Source organism: Lepidothrix coronata, unplaced genomic scaffold (assembly GCF_001604755.1).
Source record: "Lepidothrix coronata isolate B3197 unplaced genomic scaffold, Lepidothrix_coronata-1.0 Scaffold319, whole genome shotgun sequence".
Classification (NCBI taxonomy): domain Eukaryota; kingdom Metazoa; phylum Chordata; class Aves; order Passeriformes; family Pipridae; genus Lepidothrix; species Lepidothrix coronata.
In genome coordinates, this window is record NW_016690499.1 from 223,290 (window position 1) to 246,631 (window position 23,342).

Genomic DNA, 23,342 nt, shown 5'->3' on the forward strand with positions numbered 1-23,342 from the left:
AGCTAAACCAAGTCTCATTCCAGCCCTCCAAGTAAAGAACGATCTCACGGGGCCATATGGAGACACTGATCCGTGTGTGTGCAAGGTACAAGCCTGTGGCTGGCAAAGGATTTATAGATGGGGGAGCAGGAGCTGAGCAGGGAAGGAGAGCAGTAGCCTTGCTGGGCCCTTCTCCTGCCTCCTCCATCGTTTCACAGTGGGAGCTCCGGCACACAGGGCCGGGAGTGCCCGAGGACACACAGGCTCCTCCGTCCCTGGCAGTGTGTCCCTGTTTGATTCCAGAACCCCACGGGTTATTTTGTGCCTGTGAATCCGTGTGCTGCTGCGTTTTCCAGTTCCTTTAGATAAGACACTGAGAGCTGGGAGTGCTTCCCTGCGGGTTTTGGGCTGCCTGTGTCCCTGAGCTGTTTGGCACAGGGACAGCCTGGTCCTCCCCACTCCCAGCCATCGCCTCCAGCTCAGGGGACAGGAGTGGTACCTCCAGAGTCAAAGACGTTGGAAATTCCTCAGGTGCTTCCTTTTCCCCTTCTGGCAACCAAACAAGACCTTTCTTCTCCAAAAGAGAAGACTTGCTGTCCTGTCCTCAGTGCCACAGGAAGGACACAGATCTTTCAGGGCGCAGTGACCCATGTGGCTGTGGCAGCTCCCACTGGCACTCGGCTCTGTCCCCTTCCAAGCAGAGAAAGGACCATCCCTCTCTGTCTTGCATCTACCTCTGGCTCTTTGTTTGTATTTGCATGAGAATTTGCTTTTCTCTGGACTATGGCTCTGCTCTGTACCACTGAGGATTTTAGGGAAATCAGGAGGGTGGGATGTGAAATGGGAGCTGACTGTGTTTCAGCTCTGCCGGTGGGTTGTTTTCTGCTTGTTTGGGGTTTTTTAAGTGGATTTGCTGAGCATGTTTCCCTTCTGATTTGCATGGCTAATATCCTTGTCCTGCTTTTCATGCAGCAATTCTTATTTTTCCTTTATGGCCTCCTGCAAGGTGACTCTGAGTAATTCTGGAGTGAAGCTGCGGCACAAGGTGCTGAAGGAGTGCAGGTTGTGGAGGTTCAGAGCTCCTGGACACAGTCTCTGGTCCTCTCTCCCCATCTCCGTTGGGTGCTGGATCCATCCCTGCCTGGATGAAGGCAAAAGCTCTGGTGCAGCACTTGCCCTGCTGGGGCCATGGCTGGGCAGGAAGGTCTGGAGAGCCAGGTGACAAGTGTCTGCAGAAGAGCAGTGTGTGGAGAAGGAAGGGCTGGGAGGAGCTCCGGGTAACAAATACAGGAAATGAGTTCAGCACAACCACAAGTTCTCCATTGTCTGGGCCCCATCTCCTGTGCAGCCCTGGAGTGAACAAACACCGCTGGCTTTGCAGGATGAAAGTTAATTTGGAGTTAAAACCCCAACCCTCCACTGCTGGTACTGAAAAGTGGAGCTCCGTGGAGGAGTTGCCACGAGCAGGAGAGGGGAGTGTGTGGGTGGTGCTCAGCTCTGCCAAGGAAAAGGGCTCACGAGGCGAGAATGGGCCACTGGAGAAATTCCCTAGCGGAAAATAGGCACATTTTCTGCTGGGTGAGTGCTCCCCCTTCCCTCCCTCCAAATGCTCTGGGATTAAGCAGGTTTCAGAGTTACTCCCTTGGAGAGGTGCTTTTCAAAAGGGAGAGACAGTGGTCAGGTGATCCTGATTTACAATCCAGCCCATCCCATTTTTCCTAAAGATGCCTGTTTGCTATAGATGTGTCAGAATTGCAAATGCTCCAGAAATTTGGAAAATTGCAGTGGAAAAAATCAACAGTTCCTTATAAAATGTCTGTGCAGCTCTGTGTGTGTCGTGGTGCAGACACATGGTGCCTGAAGCTGAGCTCAGATTCCAGCTCCAATTTAACATCCCAGTCTGACCTGCTCTGACAGTCCCAGATTGTGGATTTTGCCCTGTTTCTGAAGGAGCAGGTGCTCTGGCAGTGCCCTGTTTGCTTGGACAGGGATTTAGACTGCATTTCAGATAATGAATTGCTGTGCTTTATTGGAGGAGTGGGAATTTTGTCTTTCCATTCTAAACAGCACCACCAGTAGAACTCTGGGATACCTTGGCTTAGCAACACCTCACGTAGGAATGCAGAAAATGCTGAATAATTTAAAGGATTCTATAAATACTTTGATATGGTGCTGAAATCCAAGTACCACTAATCGGATGAGCCTTATACTTAACAAAACAAATCCCTGGTGAGCCATTGCTGTAGGATACTGGAATTGCTATGGAAAAAAACCACTGTTAACAACTGACAACAGCAGAAAATGGGGCTTGGAGGGAGAGAGCCCAGCCCTGCAGTGACTGGGGTCCCAAAAATGATCTTTCTCGTGGAGGGAGGTTCCAGGTAAAGGTGTCACGCTAATCAAAAGGACTCTCCTAGTGTGTGTTTTGACAAAATCACCCTGTTACACACCTCTGGTGTGAGCAGGCCAAACTCTCCTCTGCTTGTCTGCACGTCCATCCCAGAGTTCCAGAAGGAATTTCTTTAAGGGCAGTCTCCAACTGTGCCTTTTTCAGACCAAAACAGCGTCTGTGGTGTTTGTCACGGGGGCTTGTCCCAGGTAATGCAGGTAATCCAGAATAAAGACAAAAAATAAGGAAAACCAAGGAAAGGAAGATTGCCTTAAACAATTTTGCAACCCTTGAGGAGCTTGCCGTGGATTTGGGTCAACGTTTGGATTGGGGCCTGGTTTTTTGGGTGCAGCTTTTCCCTCCTTCTCTCGTCATCCCCCTCTGTTGTGTTTCTTTGGCAGTGCCAGAAGCTCCGAGAGGTTTTTAACCTGGATTACCCTCACAGCACCTTCCTGCTGAAGACCCTGACCATTGTGTCCGGCCCTGACATGGTCGACCTCACTTTCCATAACTTTGTGTCCTACAAGGAGAATGTTGGCAAGGTATTGGATCCTGAGGGCATGGAAGCACTGGGAACCACTAAGGGTTGGGGCATTCAGTGGGGAGCAGGAAAGGAGAGGACCCTGAGCCCTGTCAGTGCTACTGGCAAGGTTATAAACAAGCAGGTTTGTGCTCCAGTCAGGTGTGGGTCCTCTGTAGTTCTGGAAACTTCTGCCCTGCATGGAGAAGGACCAGTAGAAGGTATTTAGTGAGTCATTGTTGTCCTTTGTGTGTTTTGTAAGGATGAACAGAAGCTGAGAAGTGGCAGAGTTTCAGCTGCTGGTGTCTGTAGGCAGGAGGAAGGTGATAGAGCCAAGCCTGGGGCACAGATGTTGGGATTTGGAGCCCAGCAGTATTGGACAGGACAAGGGGCAATGGTTTTAAACTGGAACAAGTAGATTTAAAGTGGATGTGGGAGGAAATTCTTCCCTGTGAGGGGGATGAGGCCCTGGCACAGGTTGCCCAGAGAAGCTGTGGCTGCCCCATCCCTGGAAGTGTCCAAGGCCAGGTTGGAGCAACCTGGGCTGGTGGAAGGTGTCCCTGCCCGTAGCCGGGGGTGGCACTGGATGAGCTGTAAGGTCCCTTCCAACCCAGACCATTTGGGGATTCTGTCCCCTTTCCATGTGTGCTGTGTGTGTCCCAGAGCAGTCCCATAGTGCCTGTGGCCTGTGTGTGTGTTCCAGAGCTGGGCTGACGACATCCTGGCCATCGTCCGCAACCCCCTCACCTACAACGCCTCCCGCTACACCTTCCTGGAGAAAATGTGAGTGATCTGTTCTCTGAAACACCTGGGTCCTTTCCGTCTGTGCTGGGAAAAAAGGCTCCTTAGCATCCAGGTCCCTTGACAGCCTCCAGACCGAGGCCTGGCTCAGGCCAGGGTTAAGCTGAGGTTCTGCAGGGCCCTGGTTTTCAGTTCCCTGGTAGATTTTTTTTTCCCAATAACGTATTTTTTCTCTCTCCTTACTTAATAGGATCTCCAAGATTGTACACGTGCATTTTCATAATCTTGTTTGGTTCTTTTTCCACAGCCTGGTGAAGCTGAAGATGCAGCTGAATGCAGAGGGGAAGATTCCTGTCAGGAAGTGAGTGTGGATGTTTGTTTTATTGTGTGTTCAGTCAGACTAGAGGCAGAGCAGGTGATAAGAGGATGGTTCCCAGTGGCTTTAACCACCCGTTTTTCCTGCATCTAAGAGGCAGAGATCATTCCCTCTCGATTGAGGCCATGGAAAGGCTCCTGCTGCACCTTGGTTCCTCCCCAGGACCTGGCACATAATTTGGGTCAGGGACATAATTTGGGAAAGGGGACTTTGGCCTTCATTTACAGCAAGAAATGGCCTTAAACAGCTATAGATCTCACTTCCCGGCTGTTGCCAACAAATAATCAACAAAACCAAGCAGCTCTGGTAAAATTCTGATCACAGATTGTTTTGCAAATCTGAGTTGATACCTGGATGAGGTGTAGGATCAGTTTGCCTTTCCTGTGAGGAGTTCTGGATTTGGAGAGCTCTTTGCTGGGCTCCCCAGCTCACCTGAAGTGGGGCTCACTTGCTTTCATTTGTCTCCTTTTCTCCCGTGTGACCACTCCAGCTCTTCTCCACCGGTCCTTCTCCACTTCTGCCATCCCTCAGCCTTCAGGATATACATAAATTACCTTTTGTTTAAGAATAAGGAGCTGCAGACAGAGCATTTGGGAGGTTTTGAACGGCCCTGCTTTAGGGCTGAGCTGTGTCACAGCATCACAAAGGCGGGCACTGATCACCCCTAATAAACGCCCTCCCCGGGGGGTGCTGTGTGGCAGAAGGTGCTGGATTAGGGCTGTGCTGGCTGATTGGGCCCCTGGACGGTTGAGCTTTATTCAGCACGAAACATTTGCTGTTATTTGTTTTCTAAACCACCTACCAGTAGAATTTCATTCTGTCGGAAACCAGCGTATTCATCAAAGGGCTGTTAAAAATGTATAGGTCTATAATGAATAACACACTAGGGAAGAGTGCTTTGAATTGATCTTTAAAATGCAAGCCAGGGTAGAGTTGCTGCAGGGGGAACCGGCTTATTCCTCTGAAACAACGAGAAAGAATATCTGGTACAGGCTGTACCTCTCCTCAGTGCCCATTTCCTGCAGAATGGTAACAATTCAGACCATTAAATAGTCCAGACTAAGAGCCAGACTTATAAAAATACTCGGTATCTCCAGGTGCAGATAAATGTAAGGCTTTCAAAACTCCATGTCTGAATTATTCTGAAAATTCCACGAGCATCTGCCTTTCTCTTTAGACATGTAAATCCCTTTGGAATCATGCCAGGGCTGCTTCAGTTTTGCCTTGCAAAGGGCACTGGGTTTGCATGAGCTGCTGCAGCCCCCCCAGCACTCCCACCTGGCAGCACAGGGCACTCCCTGGTCCCTGTTTGCCTGTGAGCACCGGGGATGCCGGGAGCTTAAGAGAGTTGAGCCTCAGTTTGTCCACAGAGGAGAGCACAGTGCTGCTGCCTGGGATGGTCTGAAATGAGGGAGGGTTCAGTTCTTGTTCCTGCTCCACACTGCAGCTGCTTTAAGCTGAAGGTTTGACCCAGGGAATTGTGCCCTGCAGACCAGTCCCAGCTTTCCCCACTGGAAAGGAGCTTTGGTTCCTGCAGTAGTCATGTAGTATCCTGGTCTCTGCCTGTGCAATGTGTTCCTTGAATTCATGGAAAGCCTCTGGTTCCAGAAAATGTTGCCTTCTTTCAAAGCAGCAAACGTGCAGAACGTTTGTTTGGAGTTTTTGAATGTTGCCTTGACTACAGAGCAATTCCCTGCCAGTGCCAGCTCCCACGGGGGATAGTGTCTGGTGGGCGGAAGTGTCCTGGGAATTGGTGACATGAGGTCTGCTGCCACAGGGAGCACCCCCAGGAGGGCGGGACAGGGATTTTAGGAGTCACAGGGCTCTTACAGAGTCCATAGCAGAAATACAGAACTTCTGCATTAGATCAGCAGTCAGAAAACCCTCTGTAGGTTTATCAGACTCAGTACCTCCCTTACTCCCTTGGAGAAGCACTGTCTGTCTGCCCTGGTCCATCAGCCTCCCTCACCGTGCATTTGGAGTGTCCTGCACTGCCTGCAGCCCCAGCCTTCCTGCCCTCTTTGCTGCTCCATTGTGATCCTTGTCCTCCCCATCAGTATTTTTCAGATGTTCCCTGCAGACAGGAAGAGGGTGGAAGCAGCACTAAGTGCTTGTCACCTCCCAAAGGGCAAGGTAAGGGTTTCTCTGGGTACCCAGAGGTCTTGCTGGCTTGAGAGGGATCCTTTTGCCTGCCCTGACTGTGTTGCCCTTGGGTGTGAAAAACCACCAGCCCAGATGCTCTCAGATGCTGTGAAACCTTTTCTTTACCACTGTCAGGCCTTAACTGCAGCCAGCTGGGGTCAGTTCTGGCTGTATTCCAGGAACACTTGCACTGGGTGGCACAGGGAGCAGCAGCACCCGGGCAGATGTTCCAGTCACTTGTGTTGGCCCAAGGAAGTGTTAAGGAGAGGTTTGTGGTCCTGACACGCCCTCTCTGTGTTCTCAGAATGATGCCATCAACCCAGAGGACTTCCCGGAGCCCGTGTACAAGACTTTCCTGATGAATCTGTGTCCTCGGCCTGAGATCGATGAGATATTCACCTCACAGTGAGTTTCCCTCAAACCGCAGCCCAGAACTGGAGCTCCTGTGGCAACAGATAGACAGAAAGGGGGGGGATTTAATCCCACGTGGTTTGTCTGGTCTGAAGCCTCAGAAGGGCAGGAACGGGGTCACTCAACACCTTCACTCCCAGCCTGGACAGAAAGGATGAGACCTCCCTGTGCTGTGGAGACCCTGAACTGTCCCCAGCAGGAGGGCTGAGCCCAGGTCAGCACTAGGTCATGCCCATGTGACACTGCTTGTGGCCAGCCCCAAACGGAGGCAGTGTGAAAACCACAGTTCTCACAAGTACCCAGGGGCCTTTTGCTTTTCAAGTACCTAAATCTGTGACTTCTTACATGGACTTAATTTTACATGGCAGGCAGTGAATGTTCTGAAATTCAGGTCTTTTTAGAGTTCAGGTTAGAGCCTCAAAATATGCTTTATCTTCCCCTCAGTACAAGGTGTTCCCAGTATGGAATTATGAGGAAGAAGAAAGGGCACAGTGGGAAGCATCATTTACAGAAAGAAATGTGGACAAAGCAGAAATGTGTGGGCCCAGGGAGGGGGACCCCACTGCTAACCTGGAGAATGGCCAATCTCTCTCCTGTGAAGAGGTTTCCTGGGTAATTCCCAGGCCTTACCTCTGGGATTCTCTCCTCACAGCCATCTAAAAGCAAAGCCCTACATGACCAAAGAGCACCTGGCCAAGTTTATCAACAAGAAGCAGCGAGACTCCCGCCTCAACGACAGCCTGTTCCCTCCAGCCAGACCCGAGCAGGTGCAGAGCCTCATCGAGAAGTATGAGCCCAGTGGGATCAACATCCAGAGAGGTGAGTCTGCCTCAGCCCAGAGGTCCTGCTCTGGAGCTGGGAGGGAAGAGCAGAGCATCTTGTACCTTCTGCCATCCTGCTTCCCAGGGGAGCAGGCAGCCTGGCTCCCACATCTCCCTGTGCTGAGGTGCCTCAGCAGGGAGGTGCCAGATCCGTTCTGTGTGGGCACCGCTGCCAGCTCTGTTTTCCATGCAGGGCAGCTCTCTCCAGAGGGGATGGTCTGGTTCCTCTGCGGCCCCGAGAACAACGTGGTCGCTCTGGACAAGCTGCTGCTGTACCAGGACATGACCCAGCCCCTCTCACACTACTTCATCAATTCCTCACACAACACCTATCTCACAGGTACGGACCGTTCCCGAGGGAGGCACCATCCCAGGGAGGGATGGATGGATGGCACGGGCAGTGGGGTTTGGGGGGCTGAGGTCTGGGGTGGGCTCTGAACACTGTGTGAGGAGAAGTGTCACCCTCTGCCTGCAGACCTCTTGCTGGGGGCTGGCAGAGGTTCCTGCTGGTCCTATCCATGTGAGGAGTTAAGGCTGAGCCTGTCTCCCACAGCTGGGCAGTTCTCCGGGATCTCCTCTCCCGAGATGTACCGGCAGGCGCTCCTGGCCGGCTGCCGCTGCGTGGAGCTGGACTGCTGGAAGGGCCGGCCCCCGGACGAGGAGCCCATCATCACCCACGGCTTCACCATGACCACAGAGATCCTCTTCAAGGTGGGGAGGGCCTTTCTCCAGGGATGCTTTTCCCTGCCTGGCTCCAGGCTGGGGAGCTGCCAAAGGGCTGGGCAGAGGGAGGAAAAGGCTGATGGAGGTGGCGAGGGAATAATGTGTGGGGAGGAGGAAAGGCAAACAGATGGGCACTAGGTTGGAGTTTGTGTGCGTTTTTGGAGCAGGAGGAGCAGAGAGGTGGATGGCTGGAGGAAGATGGATGACTAACCGAGGGAAATGCGGGAAGTCAGGCGGCAGCCAAGGAGGGGTGGCTGAGCAGATGTGTCTGTGATGGACAGCACAGGCTGGTGGATTTGTGGAGAGGTGAACAAACAGGATGGCTGTTAGAAAACACACAGTTCAAATGAGTGTATATTCTGGCATGCAGCAGGTTTCTGTGGCTGAAAGCCTCACGTGGTGCCTTTTGGAGGAATAGGGTTCAGTTCCTTTCTAATGACCTGAGTGTTGCACTGTGTTCTGTGGGCAGCTGGCTTCCCTGAGGATTCAGCTCCCAGGCTTTGGAAGCACAGCACAAAGTCTGCTTCTCCCTTGGCAATACTGGGCATTTTTCCACAGCTGACAGGTTACAGATCAATGCAGCACACTGATTTTTTCTGCACAGCTGCTGCCAACAGGCAGAGGCACTGGAGATTCTTCTTACAGCTCTTTGTTTTTCTCCTGTGTCTTCCCCCCAGTTCCCACACTTCATTGTTACTAAAATATTTACGTCGGGGGAAAAAAAGCAACTAAACAAACCAGTCCTTAAGGTCAGAGGTATTGTCGTGTTTGGTGTCAGTAATTTCCCAAGCCCTGCAGTGTCACTGCTGCTTTTTGCACAGCAGTTCAGTGCACAGAGAACAGAAATAGTGGCAGCTGTAGCTGCTGTAATTGCAGAGTTCTGCTGCAGCCTGGGACTGTTCCTCAAGGAAATTATAACCTTTTAACACAGCATGTGCTGGGATTTGGTTTTACATAGTACATAATGATACACAACAGACCTTTCCCTCCACACCTCTCCCCCTGTTCTACTATTCCTGGGGCCTTTTAGTAGCTCTGTAACTTCTCCTCAGAGCGTTGAGATTCCTGTGGCAGACCAGAGTGGTCCATGGAGGAGAAGCTGTGGCAGCCTCCCCCCATTCTGAGGTCATGGCTGAACCAGGATTTGGGATGAGCAGGGACTGTAATTGCAGAGGAGCAAATGGTACTTCCTTGCCAATTAGCAGCACCAGAAGGGAAAACAGTGCATAGTTTGTGGCAGCTTAACGGGGACTTGGGAAAAATATGGTTATTTTTTCTTACATCATTAATGCTGAGAAGGTTTCCATGGTATTTGCATTTGAAATGTCAGCACAGCTGGTGACTGAGCACTCCAGCTCTCTGCTGCGAGGCAGAAGGGTTTTGGAAGCAGCTGAAACTATAGAAAATTGGGCAGGTTCAGAGGCAGGTATGGATAGGGTGTGACGTGGTTTAACCTGGTGCTGCACACACCTTTCTGTACCAGTTGAAGGTGCACAGGGCAGTGGTTTGGGGCAGGGGTTTGTCTCTGGCCAGACACTCTCACATTCAGTGCTGGATACACTGAACTGTGTAGCAAAACCAAAGCCTCATCTTCCTACATCTTCAGCTGCATTTTTATGCAAGCTGTTGAGTTTAGCTGCAGGTTTTATGCCCTGGAGCTGGAAATCTGGGCAGGTGTGAAAAAGGTGACACCTCTCACCTTCCTACTGGGAGAAGTTCAGTGACTTTGAAGGGACTATCCTGATAATGACAATTCTGGAGTGTGTTCAGTGGGAGGGCAGCTGTGTCTCTGTTATTAATGAGTGCTGAGCTCTGACCTTGGCCTTTCCCTCAGGATGCCATCGAGGCCATTGCAGAGAGTGCTTTTAAAACATCTCTGTACCCCGTGATCCTGTCCTTCGAGAACCACGTGGACTCGTGAGTACCCAGTGCTCGGGAGAACCGTGTTCTGTGTCCAGAGCAGAAAGGACACAGGCAAGGGCTGCTGGGTTTGAAGTGAGTGCTGAGCTGAAATGAAACACTGATTGAGGTTTCTGAAACAACTGGAGGTGGGTCAGAGCTGAAGGACGAGCTGTAACCTGCAGAGTGGCGTGGCCACAACTGTGCAGCCTCTCAGCTCAGGGTGGCACTGTGGGAACATGGGAGTTGGGCTGGGAATGGCACCTCAACGTCTGCACGGCTGAGCCAAGGCACTGGGTGGTTTCTGGGTACAGTACATGGATCTTGAGGTGGTGGCTCATGCCAAGCTCTGGATTTGGGCGTCTCTCCCCCTGTTCACTCCTGCCTGGTCTCCTGCAGGCCCAAGCAGCAGGCGAAGATGGCCGAGTACTGCAGGACCATTTTTGGAGACATGCTGCTGACAGAGCCTCTGGAGAAACACCCGGTGAGGGGCAGCTGGGCAAGGAGGCCAGGGAGAGGCCTTCTGGAAAACTTGTCACTCCTGGTGCTGGGAGGTGCCACAACAGACAAAAGGACAGTGAAAGAGAACGTGATGCCGTGGACAAACAGTCCTGGTTCGTAGGGATGGGTGGAGGACTGCCACAGAGGTTTTCCTGAGCACTCCTGGGACTCTGCTCTTGTTTAACACCCTGACCTGAGGGATTCTGGGCACTGAGCTCTGGTGGCCAAATTGTACCAGGGGTACCACATGTGCTTTGTACACAGCACTGGTTCAGCTCTCTCTGCCAGCCCCTGCTTTGGAAACGGGAACAAGGGCCTGGAAATATTCCCTTGCAGGCATAGGTGGGCAGGGCAGTGCCAGGAATAGCTCAGTAAAGCTCCCCATCCGTTTGACCCCAGTGTTCAGCTGACCTGTACAGCAGGTATTTCTGTTGGCCCAGTGACACAGGGGTGTTGCAGCTGCTCTGCAACTACAGGTGAAATCCTGGGGAAAATCTGCATGAATCTGGTGGGATATGTTGGCAGATGGAGGAAAGAAAGTGTCCAGTGGGGGAGAGATGTGTCCATGCAGCAGGAATTGGCCAGTGGGACAGGAGAGGGCAGTGTTTGAATTCTCCCTGTGATGAGGTTTATCTGTTGCAGCTGAAGCCAGGAGTTCCTCTGCCGAGTCCTAAGGACCTCTTAGGGAAAATCTTGATTAAGAATAAAAAGAACCAATCTGTATATGGGAAAAGGCAGAACTCTTTGAAGAAAGGGAAGAATGTGGAACCAGAAATCATCGAGCAGCCAACCCCTGTGGATGCTGAAGACACTGGTATGTCTGAAGGGAAGTGGGACTAGCAGAGCTAGAAGGGCAAAACCTTCCCAATCTCCCAATACCAATTTAGGGCAAGCCAGCACTACTCCCTAATTCAGTTAAGCAACAGCATAAGCTTGGAAGAGTAATTAAATCTTCAGAATATTTTCAACACTTACTGCAGCCAAAAGAGACCATGACTTACACCTTGCCTGCCATCCCTTGGTGATTCACTGATACCCACTGGCCCTTGGGTTGGGGGAAGGGGGTTGATGGGTTACTGCTTGTAGATCTCTGATGACCACAAGTTCAGCACAGCTCACATTTCTCCACCCTGAGGGTCTTGGAAGTTTATAGAACCTTCGGCCCCTCTCTCCTCCCTTGCTGTCACCCCCTGGGCTCTGGGGCCCTGTGGGGGAACAGTCCTTGTCATGATATGAACACATGGAGTCATGAGAGGACAAGGGGGACACCTGGAAATGGGCATTTATTCTAAAAATATGTGTGACCTTGGTGGGAAAACAACCCTTTGATTGTCACTCCTGGGTGTGAGGGGAGTCCACAGGAGGAGCACTTTGGTCTCCAGGGTGTGCAGATCCACAGTGTGCCAGTTCATATCTGGATTTGGCCAGTAAAGTTGTGGGATTCTGCCCCTCAGTGCTGCTGATGACTTGGCTGTGAGGTTCTGCACCTGTCTCAGTGTCCTGCTGAGGTACCACTGATGTGACCTTTGTGCTCAGTCTGGGCAGGTGATGTGGCTGAAGAGGAGCCAGAGGAGGAGGATGAACAGCTCGGAAACCTGGATGAAGAGGAAATTAAAAAGATGCAGTCAGATGAGGTACTGTCACTGCTGGTTCTCTTCCTTTTCTGTTTGGCTTCCAGTTTTCTCTGGGCCTCACCCGACTGAGTGGAGATTAACTCAAAATGCAAAGGAGAATGAACCTGAACCTGTCAGGGGCTTTCCTTCCCCTTTTGCAGGACTTTTGCAGGAGAAACTAAATAAGAGAAATTCTGTTGCAAGCACAGAGAATGTGGCAGAGGAGCTGTTATTGCTGACTCTGCCTTTGACACTCCACGTGATTTGGAGATAACTGTTTGCCTCTGGGCTGTTGGAGAGGCTTAGCCTTGGTCTGATAGAAGTTGTTACTAAAAAAAGTGCTGTTGCTGAAGGGAGAGGGAGGAGATCAGCATTCCTGTGAATGAAAACATCCATTTCCCATTTCTATCTCCCTGGTACCCCTTGGAGAGGAGGGAAAATGGTGTCCCCAGTTTCTCCCAGGCTCCATGCTCTGAGGGGTTAAAGAAGTCCCGGGCTCCTGACTGGAGCCTCTCATGCGCCCCAGTTCAGTTCTTGCCCAGCTGCCTGGAAACTCCGTGCCCTGCCCACCACGGAGCTGTAGGACTGGGAAGCCAAACCAGAGCACTCTGGTCAGGGCAGCCCCTGGAGCTCTTCCCCTGGGAAGTCTTGGTGGGGTTTGTTTCCCCCCAAGGGAAGGTCTCTTCACATGTCTCCCCTGGGATGTTCCCGCGCAGGGCACGGCCGGCCTGGAGGTGACGGCGTACGAGGAGATGTCCAGCCTGGTGAACTACATCCAGCCCATCAAATTCGACTCCTTCGAGGTCTCTGCCCGTAAGTCCGGCTCGGTCCCTTGGGAATCCAGGCCGAGCGTTTCCTGGGCCCGTCGGTGCCCACAGCAGGACAGGGGCTGGGTGTGCCTTTCCTCTGATGCTTCGTCATCTCCTGCTTCCAGAGAAGAACCGCAGTTATGTCATCTCTTCCTTCACGGAGCTGAAGGCCTACGACCTCCTGAGCAAGTTCCCCGTGCAGTTTGTAGAGTATCCTTTTGGCAGCCCTTGTCCTGGGGGGCTTGGAGTGTCAGAGCTAAGCTGGATCTTGGGATTAGGCATATCCAAAGGGCTCCTGGTTCCCAGGCCTGGTAGACTCTTCATCAGAGCTAGAAAGTGTGCAGGTGGTGGAGACATGGGATCTTCCAGGGTGGTTTGGGAGCTCTCCAGAAAGATTCCTGACAGGATGCATCCTGCAGTAGTCAATGCCAAGGCTGCCAGATGCTTGTCCTTAAGTGGGAAGGGTATGGAAAAGGAGCCTGGGCCTGCCTGAGCTCTTGTCTGGAAGGCTCTGAGTGTTTGGTAGCAGAGGTTAAACAGTTATAATGGGAACGTGTGGGCTGGTCCCAGGGCACACCAGGAACGCTCCAGACTTGTTTCCTATGGAGCCCCCGCAGATACAACAAGCGGCAGATGAGCCGGATTTACCCCAAAGGCACCCGGATGGACTCGTCCAACTACCTGCCCCAGATGTTCTGGAACGTCGGCTGCCAGATGGTGGCACTCAACTTCCAGACCATGGGTGAGTGTCGAGGGTCCTCCAGCCACCAGCTGGGTGAGGATGAGTGCTCCTGGTCCCTGGGATGCTCCCGATCGTCAGGTGCTCCCGATTCCCAGGTGCTCCTTGTCCCTGGGGTGTTCCTGATCCCCAGGTGCTCCTGGTGACTCTCTCTTCCTTCACTGCTATTTCCCTGATGCGTTATTTATTCCAAGTGCCTTCTCCCAAGTGCTGTTCTCCACTGGGTCCATCTCCCCCAGCAGCACTTTTCCATGTCCAGCACACCCCCACTTCCACCAGGGGGTGCTGTCACCTGTGTCCAGGCACTCTTCCCGATGTCCCATTCCACGATGTCCCACTGAATCACATCCCTGAACACACCTGCAGCCCTCTGCCTGAATTGCTGTCCCTTTACCAGGCAGAGGTGCAGCTCTGTCTGGCCACAGCACTGCCCTGGCTGTGCCATTGTGTCCAGGATTTTGACCTGAACAGGGAGCAAGGGCCTTTCCTTGCTGCACAGCCAGCATGAGAAAGAAAGAAAAGCCTCCAGAGAAAGCTATTCCTTACCCCTCTTCCTTCCTTGAAGGTGTGTGTTACGTATAGAGAATGTAGGAGACAAAAAGGAAGTGACTTGGAAAGGGGGTGAGAGGCTGGTTCTGGGGGGATGGCACAGTGCAGGCTGGTGCAGAAACCACCAGACAGTGTCCTCAAGTGTCAGAGAGAAGATGGACTCAGAGGAGGCCCAAAATGAAAGGGGGAAGGAGTTGAGGGGCTCAGACAACTACTTATCAGTACCCAAAAGCAGCGAGTGCTCCTTAAAGTAGGTTTGAATTCAGTTCTGCCCGTGCCTTACAGTGCAGGCGTAAGCAAACCACTTCCCTTTGTGCGGCAGCTGCTCTCATGTTTTTCCCTGTGGGGTGCTGAGAGGCCTCATCAGTTTGTGGGGTGGCTTTGTGAGCTGTGGCTGGCAGGGGCCGGGGGCTCCCTGGTGGCACAGGGGTCCCTGTCCCAGCCCCCTGTCTCAGGGTGTGGCTCTGCCCGCAGACGTGCCCATGCAGCAGAACATGGCCCTGTTTGAGTTCAACGGGCAGTGTGGGTACCTGCTCAAGCACGAGTTCCTGCGCCGCCCCGACAAGCACTTCGACCCCTTCTCCCTGGACCGCATGGACGTGGTGGTGGCCAGCACCCTGTCGGTCACGGCAAGTACAGCCCTCTGTGCCACCTGGGGGGCTCCTGGGGCACAGGAACCCGGGTGGTGCCCGGGATGGTGCTGCCGTGGCAACCCCCGGGCTTGTTTCCATTTTAAATTAATCATAATCACGTGAAAATGGAAAAGGAGCATCTGCCACGCAGGAGCAGCCAAGGCTGGGATGGTGGGGAGGGAGGAGGTGCCGAAGCAAGAAACAGGGGTGGAGGTAAAAGAAAAGCTGGAGCAGAAAAACAGACTCTGGGGTGAAGGAACGGGCAGGTCCTTGTGTTTCATTCTCTTCAGCTGTTGCTGACTCTGTTTCTCCTGATCACAGATACTCTCTGGTCAGTTCCTCTCAGAGCGCAGTGTCAGGACCTACGTGGAAGTGGAGCTCTTTGGGTTGCCAAGGGACACCAAACGCAAATACAGAACCAAACTGACCTCTACGGCCAATTCCATTAACCCCGTGTGGAAGGAGGAGGCTTTTGTTTTTGAAAAGGTGAGAACATCTGAGAGTAATTTAGACAGAAAATCCTTAAAGCTGCCTTTGGCCACAAGCACTGCCCTGGGAGAGGTCAGTGACAGCAGAAGGGACTTCTCTCTGCAGACCCCAGGCCTGGCTTTGGGCAGGCTCAGATAACACCCAAACAACAATATCCAAAACAACTCTCCGTCACTATTTCCCAGAACAGACGAGGGGTAGCTGGAATTGCGTGGTTGGAAGGATAAGGGAGTAAAGCTGTCCTTGGAGGAGGAGGAGGAGGATGCTGTCAGGAGTTAGAGGTGAGGGCACTGGTGCCTTACTCTGCTTTTCTCTTAGATCATGATGCCTGAGTTGGCCTCTCTGAAAATCGTGGCTTGGGAAGAAGGAGGGAAGTTCATTGGCCATCGTATCATTCCCGTCATTGCAATGCACTCAGGTAAACCTGTGGAAATCCTTTTGGCTTTTGTGCCCTTGGGAGCTGTAAAGAAGATACAAACAGCTGCATGTTTGGCTCCTTAATGTCCACTCCTGCAGGCAGTGCAGTCATCCTGTTAGGGCCTTGGCTTAGTGCCAGTATATCCTGCCTGTGCCCTCCTGGAAAGAGGGACTTTGTGTGGCAGCTGGAGGGCCAGGACTGTGCCAGCCCAGCTCAGTGCTCTGCTCTGTCCCAGGGTACCACCACGTGTGCCTGCGCAGCGAGAGCAACATGCCCCTCACCATGCCCTCCCTCTTTGTGTTCCTGGAGGTCAAGGACTACGTGCCGGACGCTTGGGCAGGTAAGGACATGTTGGAATGTGCGGGGCGGGGGCTCTGCCTTTGTCCAAACTCTGATCCAGAAGTGTTTTCCCAGCCCGGGGAGTGCTTTCCTGCTGCACCCTTCATTCCTGTCAGGGTGGGACTGAGCACGTGCCAGGATCCCGCCCCAGCCCCGCTGCTGTGGGAAGAGCGTGGATGCTCCCACTGCAGCTGTGCCTGAGTCCCACCTGAGGGGGTCAGTCCTACTGTTCCTCAGAGCCAGGGAGAGCTTTCCTTGAGGGAAGAGGTGACAGCTCTCAGGGGCTGGCAAGAACAGGGCTTTTAGGGAGCACAGGAATGTTGTTCTTCCCTGTTGGAAGAGAAGGGAGGTTCTTGCTGGTACTGAGGTACAGACCCTTTGAAAAGGGTCAGACAGAGCTGCACGAGGACAGAAACCCTACTGGAGGGATCAACATTCGTGACCAAAACCACACTGAAAGTAACAGCATCAGCCACACAGCTTCCTGTGAATACTTCTCACGTTTGCTCCCTCCTCCCCTGTGTTCATACAAATGAACCTTTTTCACTGGGGAAATCCTGAGAAATTCATGGGTTTAACACATTTTTATAAAAAACACGAGTTTATACAGCATTAGACTGGAATTGGAGCAGGGAACTGTGCAGGTGAGGAAAGGCTGAACCTGGCTTTGGATTTTGGGAAAAGAGTTGTGAGCCATGGGCTCAGCATGGGACTGAGGTGAGGGTGATCCCCTCCCTTTGTGCTGTCAGGGGGAAGCTCGTTACAAGCAGAGAACACAAACTGGCCCTTCTCCACAGTGTCCTGTCCTGGGCAGGGAAAATGAGTCTGTGGGTTGTTTGCTGCCCAAGCCAAGCCCTCTGTCTGATTCCAGATCTCACCATTGCTCTCTCCAACCCCATCAAGTTCTTCAACATGCAGGACAAGCGCTCCGTGAAGCTCAAGGATGCTGCAGGGGAGGTGAGTTCTTCCAGGTTCTCTTCTCTAGAGCACCTTGCATGAATTCAGCCTGGAATAAAAAGCCTTCATTTACCTCTGATCTCTGTTTTAGAGGACTGGCACACAGAGGAACGTCCCATCTGCTGAGACTAATGGGGTGCCAGACTCTACTGGGAAACGCAGCATTCCTCCCTCCAATGGCTCCACAGGTAAGTTTCCAAGAGCTTCCAAGTACTTTAACATCTTGGCAGCTTAATTAACTCCTCACACCAGAATCCTTCACATGGCCTGTGCTCTGGTGAGCTCTCCACTGTCCCTTTCCAACCTCTGAACATCCAAGATGGGACATTAACAGGAGCCTCTTTTGGGGTTTCAGGAGCAGCGGCGTTCGCCAGGAATGAAACCGTGTTAGAAGTGATGCAGATGGCAGGTAACTCCCTGTGCTGTTCACCTGAGCTGAGGCCCTGTCAGTCATCTTGTATTCCCAAAGTAGAAAGACCTACCCCAGCCCTGCCTGGTATAGCCAGCACTAAAGACAAATCCCAGGGATCTTGAGGCTCTGGGTTCCCTTCAGCACACCTGCACCATCTGTACGATGTGTGGGTCACCTGTGTCTGACTGTGGCGTGATACAAATCCCTGCAAACACGGGGCCTAATTATGCCACAAAACTGATCTGAAGGCACGAGAGGAAATCTGCTCTGCCCAGGATATGTTGCCAAGTAACTGTTATGTACCTTAAGTTTTGCTTTTAGAAGTTGTTCCTGAAGGGAGCTGTTCCCCAGGACAGAACACAGTACCTGGTGAGGGGCATCCCATGGTGTGGAGCAGAAGGGCTCTGGTTGGAATGGGGACATGTGTTGGAGCTGTTTGCTCCCGTTTGCCCAGGCCAAGCCCTGGGAAGGAGCTGGCCCTGCTCAGCACAGTTGTGCTGCAGACACACCTGCATGTTCTGCTCCATTTTACACATTCCAAGTCCCAAAAGAGTTACTTCCCCTGAGCAGATAATTCTCTGTGGCCTGAGAGCAATGTTGGCCATCCCCATGCCCCCATCCATCAGGGGCAGGGAAAGAGGGAGGAAAAGGAACGAAGGCAGTGCTGAAACCACCTGTGTGACCCCAGAGGGTTTGGCAGCAGGTGGAGAAGTGCTGTGGGACAGCAAACATCCTCTGTTTTGTGTTTCAGAGCCTGAGACAGCCACCCTGGCTGAGCTGCAGCAGATGAAGCGCTTCCTGAAGCTGCTGAAGAGGCAGGAGAAGGAGCTGAGGGAGCTGGAGCAGAAGGGAAGCAAACGGAAGGAAGAGCTGCTGCAGAAATACTCTGTGCTCTTCTCAGAGTCCATCTGCCATGAGGGCAAGAAAAGCATGATCCACATGAGGAAAACCCAGAAGAAAAGGTAAATAAAACCCAGGGGTCACCTCCCCAAACCAAAACAGGGATCCCCAGGAGAAACACGGGCTCCCCTTCTCTGAAGGAAGATGGAGCATCCGTATGTCCCTGGGCTGTTCCCATGGGAGTGGGTGGGGAGGCCTGGATTGTATTGGCAGGGCCAGAAGCAGCACAGCCCTGAATGTGTTGTGCAGGAGCGTGACCCAGGGTGCCGTTGGTACCTGTGCAAATCCCGTGGAAGTGGCGGAGAGCGTGGATCGCCGGCTCCTGGAGCTGAGGGAGAGGCTGGAGCTGGACCTCGTGCACCTCGGGCAGGAGCACCACGAGGGCATCCGGAGGAAGAAGGAGCAGCATGCCACGGAGGTGAGGCTGCAGGAGTCACCAAAAAAGGGATCCTAGGACAGCCCCTCGCTGGAAAACTGAAGGCAGTGTAGGAGTAGTACAGGGAGTCAGTTGGCCTACTCCAGAAAAAAAAATCAAATTGGGTAATTCTCCAAGAGGAGGTCCATGTTGCTGGTTTGGTTTTTTCCTGGACTTTCCTAAGAGAATGGTTTTAAAATAAATAAACAAGATTCAGTTTCTTTCTGAGAACATATTAAGGAATACAGTTAAAAATGAAAATCTAAATAATCAGAAGAAAAAAAACCTCAGCCACGTACTACTTCACCTCATTCTTTTTTAAAAATTACTTACCTCCCTTGATGTTTCTTGTGATCTTTCCTAAAGGAACTTCTCTAGAAAACCTACACTGATGAACCCCAGAACTAAATTTGTGGAAAAAGTGACTCCTCCTGTGGAAGGAGAGTTCATGCTTTCGAGGTTGAATGCACGGCAAAAAAAAAAAAAATAAATAATTTTTCCTTGTTAATGTAATTTGGGGGGGTTTTGAGATTTTTTTTTTTTGAAGAAAACCTGTACTTGAAAGTTTTCCATGTAGTACTAAGTCCCATCTCACCTGGTCAATTCATCAAGCCTTTAGGAGTGAATACATTGTTTATATACCAGTTCTGTGAAAGATACTCAAAGTTTTAGTTTGCCAGAATTTTTTATCAGATTTTAATTTTTTATTTCACGTCAAAAACAAGTTTAGGATTTTCCCGGATATCATCTTAAACACCGGGTAATTCAGTTTAAAAATCATATGTTTTTGTTTGCTCCCTTTTGATGTTGTTTTCACCCCTTGACCAGCAAGTTGCCAGGATCCTGGAGCTGGCCAGGGAGAGGCAGGGAGCCGAGCTGCGGGAGCTGCGGGACACGGCGGAGAGGTAAACACGGCCCTGGGAGCCCAACCAGTGCCCAGCTCTGCCCTGGGAGGGCAGGGAATGGGAGCATTTCCCTTCCTCCACTCCAAGGTGCGAGTGACATCACAGGAGAGAAATGCACGGATGCTGGAGGATAGACTGGAAACTGGGCAGGTGGAGGAGGGGAAAAACTCCTGTACCACTTCCCTTCAGCATCTGCTGCTTCCACTGTAGGGGGCAGGACACTGACTGTGGGAGGAATCTTTTTTAGGAACCCCTTAAAAAAACCAACCAAACAAACAGAAAAAGCTTAAATAGGACTTAAAATATTCTTCAGCCTTCAGGCCTTCTGCTGCCTGACCCCTCCCCGGTGGCATTTGTGGCCAGCAGAGCGCTCCAGAGGGATGGGATGGAGGGCTGTTCCCGTGCTGGTGCCCAGGCCTGTCTCTCCTCTCTCTCCACAGCAACATCAAGGACATCAAGAAGCGGCTGGAGGCGAGGAGGGTGGAGCGGATCCAGGCCCTGCTGAGGAACACCAGCGACAAGGCTGCCCAGGAGAGGTGCCGGACACTCCCAGGCCGTGTCCCTGTGGGATGCAGGGCCTGCTGCTGCCCGGGGAACTGAAGGAGTAGAAATCTGCATCCAGTTCTCTGCCTTATGTCTCAGACACCTTGAAACGATGTTTTATTTGTCTTTCCTAAATTGCAGCGGGTTCTCCGTGTGCCAGGACGCGGTGGGGATGTAGCACCCATGTGGATGGGTGTGGCACGGATCCATAGGGACGGGGGGTGTGATGGGAACAGAACAGCTGGGTCACAGGTGTCTGTGCTTCCCTTCAAAGGTCCAAGAAGGAAATCAACAACTCCCACATCCAGGAGGTGGTGCAGACCATCAAACGGGTGAGTTCACAGGGGGCCTGGGGGCGTGGGAGGGTCGGGAATGATGGGAAAACCTGACAGGAGCACGGACACCCTGAGCACGTCGGAGCTGCCCTTTGGAGACCCAAAGCTAAGTCCGTGTCTGTGTGTCTGTCTGTGACACGCTGTGTCTGTCCGTGGGTGTGTCCCTGCTGTCCCTGGGGGTCTGTGCGTGTCCATGGGTGTTTCTGTGTCCTTGTGTCTGTATGTCTGTGTGTCCATCTGTGTCCATGTTTTCTGTGTGTTCTTGTCTGTGTACCTGTGTCTGTGTGTCCATCTCTGTGTCCGTGTGTCCATCTCTGTGTGTGTCCATGTGTCTTTGTCCATTTGTCCATTTGTGTGTCCATGTGTCCATCTGTATGTCCATCTGTGTGTGTCTGTCTGTGTCTGTGTGTCCATCTGCGTGTCCATGTCTCTGTCCGTGTTAGTGAGTCCCTGTGTCTGTCCGTGTGTCATCTGTGGGTCTGTTTGTTCCTGTGTCCGTCTGTCCGTGTGTCAGTCTGTGTGTCCATGTGTTGGTGCGTCCATCTGTCTGTGTATCTGTTCCTGTGTCTGTCTGTCCATATGTCTGAATGTGTGTCCATATGTCTGTCCATGTGTCTCTATGGTCTACCCATGTCTGTCCGTCGTGTCTGTGTGTCCGTGTGTGTCCCTGTGTCTGTCTGTGTCTGTGTATCTGTGTCTTTCTGTCTGACTCTGTCCATGTGTCTGTCTGTCCGTCTGTCTCTCCATCTGTCTGTGTGTCCATCTGTCTGTTTGTCTGTCTCTCTGTGTGTCCTTCTGTCTGTCCCTGTGTTTGTCTCTCTGTCCATCAGTCCGTGTGTCCTTCTGTCTCTCCGTTTCTCCGTCTTTGTGTCCATCCGTCTGTCTGACCCTGTGTCCGCCTGTCTGTCCATTTGTCCATCTGTCTGTCTCTGTGTCTGTCTGTTCTTCTGTCCATGTGTCCATCTGCCTGTACGTTTGTCTGTTGTCTGTCCATGTGTCTGTCCGTGTGTCTGTCTTTCCATTTGTCTGTCTGTGTGTCCATCTGTCTGTGTGTCCATCCCTGTGTCTGTCTGTCCTTATGTCCATCTGTCTGTCCCTGTGTCCGTCTGTCTATCCATGTGTCCATCTGCCTGTCCCTGTGTCTGTGTCTCTGTCCGTATATCCGTGTGTCTGTCTCTCTGTGCGTCTGTCCATGTGTCCATTTCTCTGTCTGCGTGTCTGCGTGTCTGTTTGTCAGTGTGTCCATGTGTCTGCGCATCAGTTTGTCTGTGTCTGTGTGTCAGTCCCCTCTGTCTGTCCATGTGTGTGTCCGTGTGTCTGTTTGTCTGTGTGTCTGTCCATGCAGCTCCCTGTGTGTCCCTGAGTCCATGTGTGTCTGTCCATGTGTCCATTGGTTGCTGTGTCTGTGTCCATTTGTTTGTGTGTCCGAGTGTCTGTCTGTCCGTGTGTCTGTGTGTCCATGTGTGTGTCTGTCCGTCTGTCTGTCCATGTGTCCATCTCTCTGTCCCTGTGTCCATCCGTGTGTCTGTCTGTCCATTTGTCCTTCTGTCTGACCCTGTGGCCATCTGTCTGTCTGTCAAACTGTCTGTCGGTCTGTCTGTCCATTTGTCCATCTGTCTGTCCCTGTGTCTGTCTATCCATCCGTCTCTCTGTCCCTCAGTCTGTGTGTCTGTCTGTCTCTCCGTTTCTCCATCTGTATGTCCGTCTATGCATCCATCCCTGTGTCTGTCAGTCTGTCCACATGTCCATCTGTCTGTCTCTGTCCATATGTCTGTCTGTCCATCCCTGTGTCCGTCTGTCTGTCCATCCCTGTGTCCATCTGTCTGTCTGTCTGTCTGTTCATCCATCTGTTTTTCCGTCTGTCTGTCCATCTGTCTGTCCCTGTGTTCGTCTGTCCGTCTGTCTATCCATGTGTCCAGCTGTCTGTCTGTGTTTCCGTCTGTCTGTCCCTGTGTCTGTCTGTCCGTGTTTCTGTCTGTCTGTTAGTCCATTTGTCCGTCTGTCCGTTTGCTTATTCATCCGTCTTTCTGTCCGTCCATCTGTCTGTCCGAGTCTCCATCTGTCTGTCCCTGTGTCCATCCATCTCTCTTTTTGTCCGTGTGGCCATCTGTCTGTCCGTCTGTCCATGTATCTGTCTGTCTGTCTGTCCGTGTTTCCGTCAGCCTGTCTGTCTGTCCATGTTTCTGTGTGTCCATCCATCCATATGTACGTCTGTCCCTGTGTCCCTCTGTCCATCCATGTTTCTGTCTATCTGTACATGTGTCCGTCCCTCTGTCCGTTTGTCTGTTCATCCGTTTGTCTGTGTGTCCCTCTGTTTCTCCATCTGTCCCTATGTCTGTCTGTCTGTCCCTGTGTCTGTCGATCCATCCATATTTCTGTCAGTCTGTCCATTTGTCTGTCTGTCTGCCCATGTGTCCATCTGTCCATGTTTCTGTCTGTCTGTCACTCCATTTGTCCGTCTGTCTGAGTGTCCACCCATCTGTATGTCTGTCCATCTGCCTGTCTGTCCATGTGTCCATCTCTCTGTCTGTCCGTCCGTCTGTCTGTCTGTCCATCTGTCAGTGTGTCTGTTTGTCTGTCCCTGTTTCCATCTGTCTGTCCGTGTCTCTGTCTGTCTGTCTGCATGTCTGTCCATATGTCTACGTGTCCGTCTGTCTGTCCAAGTCTCCATCTGTCTGTCCATTTGTCCATCTGTCTGTTTGTCTGTCTGTCCCTGTGTCTGTCAGTTGTGTGTCCATCCATCTGTCAGTGTGTCAGTTTGTCTGTCTCTGTGTCTCTCTGCGTG

At 52.0% G+C, this 23,342-nt stretch overlaps 1 protein-coding gene across 4 annotated transcripts in view; it reads left to right on the plus strand.

Moving 5' to 3' along the window:
- Positions 1–23,342, plus strand: part of PLCB2 (phospholipase C beta 2) — a 49,283-nt gene that overhangs the window by 18,383 nt on the left and 7,558 nt on the right. For 2 of the 4 annotated variants that reach the window (XM_017837980.1, XM_017837979.1), the window contains 28 exons: positions 952–1,557; positions 2,770–2,910; positions 3,592–3,671; positions 3,937–3,990; positions 6,063–6,138; positions 6,452–6,552; positions 7,211–7,377; positions 7,573–7,719; positions 7,933–8,090; positions 9,937–10,019; positions 10,401–10,485; positions 11,145–11,316; positions 12,039–12,136; positions 12,832–12,928; positions 13,050–13,134; positions 13,542–13,666; positions 14,687–14,841; positions 15,166–15,330; positions 15,652–15,751; positions 15,987–16,091; positions 16,962–17,047; positions 17,139–17,235; positions 17,403–17,456; positions 18,211–18,421; positions 18,609–18,777; positions 19,603–19,679; positions 20,120–20,215; positions 20,497–20,554. In XM_017837980.1, the coding sequence (XP_017693469.1) occupies positions 1,507–1,557; positions 2,770–2,910; positions 3,592–3,671; positions 3,937–3,990; positions 6,063–6,138; positions 6,452–6,552; positions 7,211–7,377; positions 7,573–7,719; positions 7,933–8,090; positions 9,937–10,019; positions 10,401–10,485; positions 11,145–11,316; positions 12,039–12,136; positions 12,832–12,928; positions 13,050–13,134; positions 13,542–13,666; positions 14,687–14,841; positions 15,166–15,330; positions 15,652–15,751; positions 15,987–16,091; positions 16,962–17,047; positions 17,139–17,235; positions 17,403–17,456; positions 18,211–18,421; positions 18,609–18,777; positions 19,603–19,679; positions 20,120–20,215; positions 20,497–20,554 (3,093 nt within the window). In that variant the 5' untranslated portion in view covers positions 952–1,506. The remainder of the gene's footprint in view (positions 1–951; positions 1,558–2,769; positions 2,911–3,591; positions 3,672–3,936; positions 3,991–6,062; positions 6,139–6,451; positions 6,553–7,210; positions 7,378–7,572; positions 7,720–7,932; positions 8,091–9,936; positions 10,020–10,400; positions 10,486–11,144; positions 11,317–12,038; positions 12,137–12,831; positions 12,929–13,049; positions 13,135–13,541; positions 13,667–14,686; positions 14,842–15,165; positions 15,331–15,651; positions 15,752–15,986; positions 16,092–16,961; positions 17,048–17,138; positions 17,236–17,402; positions 17,457–18,210; positions 18,422–18,608; positions 18,778–19,602; positions 19,680–20,119; positions 20,216–20,496; positions 20,555–23,342) is intronic. The other 2 variants (XM_017837978.1, XM_017837976.1) reach the window with 1 other exon arrangement.